Source organism: Gallinula chloropus (genome assembly GCF_964237585.1).
Source record: "Gallinula chloropus genome assembly, chromosome: 22".
NCBI classification, from domain to species: domain Eukaryota; kingdom Metazoa; phylum Chordata; class Aves; order Gruiformes; family Rallidae; genus Gallinula; species Gallinula chloropus.
The window spans coordinates 9,439,286-9,449,782 of NC_140107.1; the positions used below are offsets into that span (position 1 = coordinate 9,439,286).

General features: G+C 42.3%; 1 protein-coding gene across 6 annotated transcripts in view; it reads left to right on the top strand.

Annotated features, from left to right (window-relative positions):
• Positions 1–10,497, top strand: part of SRRM1 (serine and arginine repetitive matrix 1) — an 18,537-nt gene extending 8,040 nt beyond the window's left edge. Inside the window, exons 7-18 of one of the 6 annotated variants that reach the window (XM_084274177.1) lie at positions 265–468; positions 990–1,109; positions 2,571–2,842; positions 2,983–3,063; positions 3,416–3,502; positions 4,164–4,308; positions 6,514–6,618; positions 6,908–7,363; positions 8,030–8,216; positions 9,093–9,287; positions 9,503–9,641; positions 10,226–10,497. In XM_084274177.1, the coding sequence (XP_084130303.1) occupies positions 265–468; positions 990–1,109; positions 2,571–2,842; positions 2,983–3,063; positions 3,416–3,502; positions 4,164–4,308; positions 6,514–6,618; positions 6,908–7,363; positions 8,030–8,216; positions 9,093–9,287; positions 9,503–9,607 (1,957 nt within the window). In that variant the 3' untranslated portion in view covers positions 9,608–9,641; positions 10,226–10,497. Of the gene's footprint in view, positions 1–264; positions 469–989; positions 1,110–2,570; positions 2,843–2,982; positions 3,064–3,415; positions 3,503–4,163; positions 4,309–6,513; positions 6,619–6,907; positions 7,364–8,013; positions 8,217–9,092; positions 9,288–9,502; positions 9,642–10,225 lie in introns of those variants that run through there. The other 5 variants (XM_084274178.1, XM_084274176.1, XM_084274179.1 and 2 more) reach the window with 5 other exon arrangements.

The following is a 10,497-nucleotide window of genomic DNA, read 5'->3' on the forward strand; positions in this document are numbered from 1 at the left end:
CATTGTCCTGGTCCCTTCCACTCCTGACAATGTCACTGTTTCCTAGTAAGTTGATGCATAACACATATATTAAGTTTTTCTTCTCTTGGCGTCGTACCGTGTCCTGATTCTGCTCACAGTTTTGGAGCAGGATGTCTGACATCGTGTCAGAGGATGGGCAGGAGAACATTCATCGTAGGGGAATATCTTGGCAGTTTCTAAAATGCTACTCCAGGGACAATGGTTTGTATGAGCTTATAAATTGTCTTTGGGGTTTTTTAACAGTGATATTCCAAAAGCTCCTAAACCTGAACCTCCTGTACCTGAGACTAAGGAGACTTCACCAGAGCGTAATTCAAAGAAGGAGAGAGAGAAGGAAAAAGAGAAGACTCGTCAGAGATCCCCAACTCGGTCCAAGTCAAGGTCAAGATCTCGATCTCGTTCTCCATCCCATTCTCGACCAAGGAGGCGTCATAGATCACGGTCAAGGTAGGACTTCAGTTTGTGTTGGTTATGAAGAACTGACTCTTTTCTTTGAAGGTGGCACTTCATGTTACATTCTCAGTTAAAGTATGATGCTTTTAGAGATTTTTGAGCTGTCAGTACTTCAGGCTAAATGAGAAAGGTCCATCCAATGGGTAAAGGTGTTTGAGTTGTTCTTCCTATGAGAAGATGCTCACAGTGACCAGCACTGCCTGGAGAAGGAATGCTGTACTTAACACTGAGTATGGCACTTGTTAGATAGTAGGGGTTGCGTAGCCTACTTTTAGGAGATAGGGTTGATGTTGAAGGTGTTGTATAACTTGTTTTTTACTTTTGGGGGGATTATTTTACTTATTAGTAGAGAGGTGTTGGTAAACTCCAAAGCCCTGATTGCATCTTGCTCTAAATGCAACTTTATTTTGATCCATTTGGAGAAAAGCAACTTTACGCTGAGTGCCCTGAGGATAAATTTCCTCAAGTCTAAAATTTAGATAGTTGCTTTTCATTTGAATTTTTGATTGTGACAGGTCTTACTCCCCTAGAAGGCGACCAAGCCCGAGACGGCGGCCATCTCCAAGGAGAAGGAGCCCTCCAAGGCGAATGCCTCCCCCTCCCAGACACAGAAGAAGCAGATCCCCTGTGAGGCGGTAAGGTTCCCTTTTCTGAGACAACCGAAATGTTAAACTTTGAAATCTGAAGGGCACATTACCTGTAAAGAATGAGTGTTTCCAGAATTACCTTCTCCACCTTACATTAGTGAAGTCAGGTGTATGGTCTGAGTGGTGTAAAAACCGCAGTGTCACCATTCTTAGGTGCGTTGTGGGGGAAAATAACAGTAGCTGAGCAATGATTTCTTTTGAGTTGGAGTAGTGGTGAGAATTTCCACCTTTTCAAAATCTGGCAGTTTGTTAATTTCTTCAAATGGCTCTGGACAGGGCCCAGTGTAGACTGATGTGAGATTTAAGCAAGAAAGTCCTAAGTCTTAACGCATTTCTTATTTTTTGCCCCCAGGGAAAAAAAATAAGAAGTAACTGGATTTTACTTGTTGACAGTTTTAAAATTAGGACTTCTTTCCATTACATAAAATTTTAACTTGGAATGAGTTTCTTCATGTTCTTTCATTCAAAAAACCCCTTCAAGGTCTGCTTTCTAGTGTTGGAAGTTAAATTTTACAGCATAAGCAATTGTCCTAGTGGCAAAGCTCTGGGTGGCCTTGTAAAGAAAGGAAATCATGTACTTAAATCAATGTCCAAATAGACATTTGTCCTCATAGGAACAGAATTAGTGATGCTCCCCAGCTACAGTGGTGGTTCTTTCTCAGGAAGGAACAGTTCTTCCTTCTTATGACAAAGCTTTTTTTTTTATTGAGTTTGTAAAGATGTTCCTTTCACACAGTTACTGGGAACACTGAAAAGTACCAAACATGTTTGTTGCAAGATGTACAAGAGCTCCCTTTCAGCAAATGTTTATCTCACTCAAGGTAGGGTTTCTTTTTTCCAGGTTCTCAGGAATTCTGCAGCCAAAGGTGGATTCTGCAGGTACACAATTGCAACAGAACTTGCCACAAATTTTGCCGCAGAATTCTAGAGGCCCTACCTTTTAAAAATTACCAAGTAAAGATGAAAGACTAAAACATAAGAATGAATAGCTTGATTCTGAGTTGTGAAGTTGTCTAAAATTTTTGCCTCCTGGCATAAGAACATTTTAGTATACTTGCAAACTAAACTCTTAAACAGATGTGTTCTGAAGGTCAATAAATCACGTGTGCTAACACAGAGAATTCTCTTAACGTTCCAAAAGTTAGAGAGCCCAAACAAAACTAATTGCTCCCAGGAGAAAAGCTTAGTCATAGTCTGTAGATTGACAGAAAGTAAGCAAAGGTAACACTAACCATTTTTTACTCATTATGTAGTTTTAAAATAACTGTGAAAGATTGGTTGTTACTCTTCTTTTCTGCAAACCAAGTGTTGAAGGTTGTCCATCATGTTTTGGAAGTCCTGTTTCATGTGGCTCTATACATGTGCTTGCAAACAAATGCAATTCTGTGTTCATGCTCAAACATTTCTCAAGTTGGCCAATCACAATCTGAAGTTGAATGTGATTTACAGGAGAAGACGGTCATCGGCATCCTTATCTGGCAGTAGCTCTTCTTCCTCCTCCTCTCGTTCCCGATCGCCACCAAAGAAACCACCTAAAAGAACTGTGTCCAGTCCTCCTCGCAAAATGCGAAGGCTCTCTCCTTCGGCAAGCCCTCCGAGGCGGAGGCACAGACCATCCCCACCAGCAAGTCCACCTCCAAAACCACGTCGTTCTCCAACACCCCAGCAGTCAAATCGTTCAAGAAAAAGCCGTGGCTCTGTTTCCCCTGGCAGAGCATCAGGTAATCAAGTAAAAATTTATATTCCAGCAGTATTTTCTTACCCTCTGTTTTCTCAGAGGTGGTGCCTACACTTTGTATGAACAGAAGAGTAGGCAAGAGTGTCATAAATTGCAACAGAGTTATTTGATGTTCTCTTTCAGCACCCAAGCATAAGAGTACTGAAAAAAGAGAATCTCCTTCGCCAGCACCAAAACCAAGGAAAGCAGAACTGTCTGAGTCAGGTACGGCTCTTGCTTCCCAACACCGAGTTTGGGTGGGGGGGGGGTTAATCATTAATCAGATGCATGACAATAAAAGGTAGTGGTGAAGTGCTGAACCCTCTTCATAGGCTAGCACTGAATGTGAGAGTTTTTGGAAGTACAGAGATGATCGTTTGTGTAGCCTCAAATATTTCTATACAAGGCTTCTTGGAAAAAAGCTCAGCCAGAGTGTATTCCAGCCTCAGTGTTAAGATTTAAAAACAAAAATAGTATCCACCCTTGATGGTCTACTGTAATACAACTTTGCTTCTGTCTGAATGAGGCAAATGGTGTCTTCAGTTGAAATACTCTGTCCATGTGTGTGCCTTTTCAGAAGAAGATAAAGGAGGTAAAATGGCTGCAGCAGACTCTGTTCAACAGAGGCGTCAGTACAGAAGGCAAAATCAACAGTCTTCATCTGGTATGGATGGCAGATTTCCTAAAACTGGGTTGTAGCTTACTTTTGTGGGAAATAGTTAATGCTGAGTTCAAATACTGATGAATAATCTTTGCTGTGTGCACTGCAGTGCTATTGTGAACTTAATTCTTGATTTGCCAATTAGAGTGAAATCACTTTAATTATTACATAACGAAGAATAAATATAATTTTTAAAGGTTATGGCATATCTCTTGTTAATTGGTTTATGTCTTTCAAATTTGCAATTTTAAACTCTTAGCATCATACACAAACATCATTTGTTATGGATGACTAAATCTGTTGTTGCAGTAGGTTCTTTTCTGATATTGTGGACTCATGGATACTTGAGATCAGTAAATTAACCTGGGCCAGGTGTAGGGTTTTGTCCACTTACTGTTTCTGTAAGTAACTGCAGTTCACCTTTTTAAGCTACCTGGCTAGTCAAATTTTATGTGGACAGTTAGGCTGCTGCAAATATTTTTACCCAGTCTGATGAATTTATTTCTGGCATGACTTCGACTAAGCGTTTCAGTTGAACTGCTTTTAAATAGAAGATTCCTGTTTTGCAGGAAGAGAGTAGTACTGCAGTTATTACCCTATCAGTAACTCTGTTAATGGCATCATGAGAATAACTGTGCAGAGAGTGATTTCTCTACATTTGTAGATTCTGGTTCTTCATCTTCATCTGAGGAGGAAAGACCTAAAAGATCCAATGTGAAGAACGGGGAGGTTGGTAGGCGCCGCCGCCACTCACACTCACGCAGCCCATCGCCATCTCCACGAAAACGACAGAAGGAATCCCCCCCTCGGTAATAATTTCTTAAATTGAGCTAACCAATGTCTCTTATTCCTAAATATTTAGTTCATGACAATGTTTACCTGCAATGCAACTGTCAGCAAATACACAGCAGATTTAAGTCATGCTCAGTTTGCCCAATCCTGTCAAGATTGCATTCTTGCTATGCTCACTTGTTAAGAATTATTCTGAACTTTATCTGAACATGTTCATTTTTGCCTCAAACATACATGGCAGATAGATTTGTGTTGTTTTGTCTTTCCTCCACTGCTGTCAGGATGCAGATGGAAAAGAGGTGGCAGTCACCAGTGATGAAAAGGTTGGTTAGAAATTAATCTGTTAAAAAGGATTTACATACAGAAGATCCTTTAGACAGGCTCTGTTTATTTTGTCATGGATAAGTACTTGCCGTCTTTTGTCTCTTGAACTGGCACACTCAAAGGAGTAAGGTGGGAGAAATTCAGACTGATGTGTTCCTTAATATGTTGGATCTGCGACCGCTTCACTGGCAGAAGAGAAAGGAAACAGCTGCTGTCACCTTCATTGCTCACTACTTGCTAATTCACCTAAGTGTGTAACAGCTAACGCTGCTAGTACTACTGGCATCTTAACTGATGCTCTAAATCCACTTCTATTCTTTGGGGTGTTTTTCTTACTCCATTGGCACAGATTTGAAAGGTGGGTGAGCATTACTTTGTGTTCTTGCTGCCATCGACAGCCTGGCTAGACCCTTCTGTAGACTTGAATCAAGTGATGAATATCTCCATGTTCTGGGTCACAGACAATTGGAATTTCCAAGAATCTTACTCTGTTGATTGGCGTTACTATTAGCTGACGAGTAGGGAACGCTTGCCATGTTTTTCTGGGTTTATATAGGCAGTATTGTTAGCAGTACTTCCATTTGTGAAGTTGTTTGCTCAGTGTTGATCTTGGAATATGGGAAGGTGCAGGAAACTCTCCTTGATGGGTCTATCAATCTGATAATGACCCATGTGAGCCATACATAATTAAGACCTAGCTACAATATAATTGCAGCACACATCATGATGTATGAGAGAGATTAAGTATGACTGCTTCTACAAACGCAGCTTGTTCTGATCATGGATCTTGTCAAATGCTTCTGTGTAAACCAGATTGGAATTCAAAGATATTAATCTGTTTGGCAACATGCTGACTTTACCTATTGTTGATTGTGTAAGTAAAGGTTTCGTTAGGGCAGCTGGGACACTTGAAGGCTGTTTGGTTGGTGTTTTTCTTGGCTGGTTTTAGTTGTTTGGGGGTTTTTGTATCATAAAAGAATGTGTTTTGGAGCAAACTCTCCTCTATAAATAGTGTAACTTGCTGCCATGGGGAGCAACGGCCAGTGTATTTGAAATACAACCTCAGTTCATGCAGATCATAGAATTGTATAGAATATGAAGAGCTTTGTTGCGTTTTCATTACTCTTATTTATTTCTCTATCCAGTTATTCTATCTGAATGGCTTTAAATGGAAAAAAGGAAAGTTTTCCTTTACAAAACAGCAATATTTCTTTTTATTTAAAACTCTAGGAAGGTGTGTGTTTTGAGTAACCTCCCAGAAGTCTGTTGTAAACCTTACAGAGCAGAAATGGCTCGTTTTGTGAACAACTTCAGTCCAGATAGCTGCTGCTGGTGAACAGCAACTGATTTTTCTCTGCTTTTCAAGAAATATGCATAGACCTGAAATCTAAAATTACTTGCAAGCTGTGCAAGAGTAAAATTTCATACTGTTTAATCTGATCCATCATCAGACACTGGCCGAACGCAGGTTTGGTCTGACTTGATGCTGGCATTCCCAGTCCCTCCTGTGGGTTGGATCCAGCAGTCAAGTCATTGCATGATGACAGAGGTGGTTTCGTTGGGTTAGTCTCCTGGTGGATCAGTAAGCTGGTCTGACTCATTGGATGATCGTTAAGTTCAGTGCAAGGGGAAGAACAGAAATTAGCTTTCAGGAGAAGAAAATGGGAGAGAAGCGGAGTGTGAAATTCTCATGAGTGCTGCAGTGGGCTCTGAAAGTCACGGTGAAACTGCTTGTTGTCTCACGTTCTTTAGAAAGATGAGTCTTGCTTTTCCCCACCTTCTAATAGCATTTCAGTTTGAAGTGCATGAACAAGATGAGTTTAGATAGTGAAAGCAGAAGATCAAAAAATCTCATGGCTCAGTTGCAACTTTTCTGAGAAGTGCCTTTGTCTCTTCAGTAGGAGGAGGAGAAGCCCATCTCCCCCACCAGCCAGGCGACGACGCTCTCCTTCACCCGCCCCTCCTCCTAGGCGACGACGCTCGCCCTCGTTACCTCGTCGAAGGTAGTGTGTTGGGTTTAGTTCCATTTCCAACTATGATGGTAGGAAACCAGTTCCTTGCCCTCAATGCTAGTGAGGGGAAGGTAGTTTTGCTAGTGAGACTTTGTATGGCCTGGATATCGATTGATTGCTGTATCAAGTACCAATTAACGCCCAGTGAGGTGAGTTTGGAAAAAAATGGGCAACAATACAGTTTTAAAGAATTTTTAGAGGATCTTGGGGAAAACAAACGGAGACACTTGTAACTAATTCACATGTCTACATGGCATCTGAACTTTGTTTTTCTCTGTAGGTCTCCATCACCACCTCCACGCAGACGTTCACCTTCTCCACGGAGATACTCACCACCGATACAGAGACGATACTCTCCTTCCCCACCACCTAAGAGAAGAACAGCTTCTCCCCCACCTAAACGACGGGCATCACCTTCTCCACAGTCCAAGCGCAGAGTCTCCCATTCACCGCCGCCAAAACAAAGGAGCTCACCATCTGCTAAAAGGCGTTCACCTTCGATATCTTCCAAGCACAGGAAGGGATCTCCTCCCAGTAGGTCCACTCGGGAAACACGTTCACCACCACAAAACAAAAGGCATTCACCTTCTCCACGGCCTAGAGCGTCTCATACCTCTGCAAGCCCACCACCACCACGAAGGGGAGCATCGGCTTCACCCCAGAGAAGACAGTCTCCATCCCCAAGCACTAGACCCATCAGGAGGGTGTCAAGAACGCCAGAACCTAAGAAGACAAAGTAAAAAAAATCCCTCTCTATTGTTGGTGTCTTTGTGAGGGGTTGTTTCTTGTTTTAACACAGCAGGCTCTCATATCTTGAGGTTGCTCTGTTCAGCTTCCACTGTCATAATACTTTATTCTTCTGATGTTGATTGGAAGCATCTGTTATAGTAGTGACACAGGGAGAAGCATAGAGGCTCTGTGTAGGGTTAGGAGGTGTCTTTTCAGCAACTGAGCAGGCGCAAAGTGCTTTGAGAGGAGTCTTAGTGTTAGCTTTGTTCAAATCAGAGTGAGAGCTTTTCTGACTGCAGGAAGGAGCCAACACTTTTCATAAGTGGTCATAGAATCATAGACTGGTCTGTGTTGGAAGGGACCCCAAGGATCACAGAGCTCCAACCGCCTGCCACAGGCAGGGCCACCAATCTCCAGGCCTGGAGCTACACAAGGTTGCCCAGGGCCCCCTTCAACCTGGACTTGGTCATCCCAGATACGGACCGTGTAGCGTTGTAATTTAGAGCGATGCAGCTATCACAAGCAGATAGCCAAAAGTATAGTGCTGGCTTATTCTTTCAGAGAGCAAATGTACTGAATGTATATTCACCTGGGGTTTTGTTAATTGTTACTTTTTCTTGTGTCTCTCACATCTCTAACACTAGAGTCTGAGTGTAGTGTTTCTGTTTCTAAGGGCTTCCACACCAAGTCCACGATCTGCGAGACGGGTGTCGTCGTCACGGTCCGCATCAGGGTCGCCGGAGCCAGCGCCGAAAAAACATCAAGGGCCCCCGTCTCCTACTCGATCTCGTTCTCCTTCTGCAAACTGGTCACCTACGAAAAAGGCTAAAAGCCCAACTCAGAGCCCATCACCTGCAAGGGTATTTGTTTGCTAGGAAAAGCAATACTGGTTTGGGTTACATGGAGAGTTACTTTCATAGAATCATGGAGTGGTCTGGGTTGGAAGGGACCTCAAGGATCACAGAGCTCCAACCCCCTGCCACAGGCAGGGACACCAACCTCCAGGCCTGGAGCTGCACAAGGTTGCCCAGGGCTCCATCCAACCTGGCCTTGAACACCCCCAGGGATGGGGCATCCACCCCCTCTCTGGGCAGCCTGTTCCAGCCCCTCACCACTCTCTGTAAAGACTTAGCTGCTGAACGGCACTAAGCTTATTCATGTGGGGAAAAACAATTTAAATAACTGGACTGATTTTTTTTTTTTCATAGTTTAAAAACAGTTAGTAATAAACACTTTAACTTCTGGAAGAAAAGACCATTTTGGGAGCATACAACATGAAGCAGTCTTCTTTATGCTTGGTGGTCTTAGGTACAAACTCAGGCTTATTCCTGATAGGAAGAGAGCAGGTTGTTCAGCAATCATATCTGTTTTCTTAAGGTGTTTCCTAGGGATGCTTCTATTCCTCAAACACTCCTCAGCAAAGGAGTTAGACTCCACCTGCAGTATTAATTTTTGAGAGACTTGCCTGCCATTACTACAAGGAGCACATCATGTCTGTGTGGTGTTATGTTCTGATTTCAGTGGAGACTGCAGCCATGTGTTGTGTTCTCTGTCTTCAGGATTGCTCCTGGCAGTTGATTGGGAATGTGAGTTCCTCTGGTTCTGAAGACAGTGTTGAGTTTCCTGAGCTTGGGATGTCACTCAGTCCGTTCACATTTCCCAGCGTGGCTGTGGGCTTGTTGTGTTGTGAAGCCTTGGGAATGAGTTTGTAATACCTGTTAAATTGTTTGTTACAGAATTCTGATCAAGAAGGGGGTGGTAAGAAGAAGAAGAAAAAGAAGGATAAGAAGCATAAAAAGGATAAAAAGCACAAGAAACACAAAAAACATAAGAAGGAGAAAGCTGCAGCGGCTGCAGCAACTACTGCCGTGGCTGTAGCAGATACCACCTCAGCACAGGAAGACCAGGAAGCGGAGCCAGAGCCCAAAAAGGTAGGAGTCCATAGCTGTGCTTTGCTACTTCAGTGTCCTGTGTAAGAAAAGAGATGGAGACGAATATCCTGGGCACTCTTGACGTTCTAAACAGCATCTTGGCTTCCAAAACACGACGTGTCTGTTGTTTTAGTTGCTGAGTTGCAGTGTTGGGAGGGCTGCAGCCTGGCTTAGCTCTCAGTGTTTGAAGAAATGCTTTCTCTCTCTGTTTGAAGGAGACAGAAAGCGAACCAGAAGACAACCTTGATGATCTAGAAAAACACCTGCGAGAGAAGGCCCTGAGGTCGATGAGGAAGGCGCAGGTGTCGCCACCATCCTAGGCTGAATCCTTTGATATAATGTACATTTTATTTGGTTTGTACTCAGAATTCAATTTCAAATTGCTAAATGTGTTTGAGCTTTAGAATATAACATTTGTTGTAATAATTGCTAGGTTGAGGTTCACCATGTACAAAGGGCATGGATTTACATTACAAAAGGTGTCCACAGTGTACTAGTGACATTCTTTCATTGGCAGTTGACATAATTTCATTTAGAGTGAGACTTTTTAGAAGCAGTAGGAATTTGTTTGGAGGGTTTTAAACACGACCGCCGATTCCCTAGTTCCTTTGAAATTCAACAAAAAAGCCTTTAGCATAATTTGTGAGGGTCTCATTTGACTTCTTTTGTATCCACTTACATAATGCTACTAACCTTTGTGGTTTGTAAGCTTGCCCAGGAGTAAAACCACTGCAGAACTACCCAGGAAATACATCTATTTTAATGCTTTCTACTGTTTGCCTGTATAGTCTCCATTAAAGCGACTCAAGAGTAGCAGTTTAGAATGGTACATAAATGAAAGCATGTTGTTTACCAGGACACTGTGGGTTTATATCGATGTAACACGTTGATTTGGAACACTGGAATTTCATTTGTATTTTTATGTTCTTTTTTTAAAGGGCAGTTTCCATGATCAGCAGTCCCAGAAAAGTTTCCTTCAGTTCCATAAGTTTTGTTTGTGAGATGTCGTTGCCCCCTTCATAAATCTTGTCTCGTTACGGTTCTTCTGAATGCTCGGAGACACTTTCAGAGATGTGGTCTTTGAAAGTCTGAGGAACCTGAACTTTGGATATTGTCATGTTTTCACTGTTTTTGTTTTTGGTTTTTTTTTTTAACTAAAGCTATATAAAGCTTGTGGATTAAACAAAATAAATTTCTAAATTTAAACAGA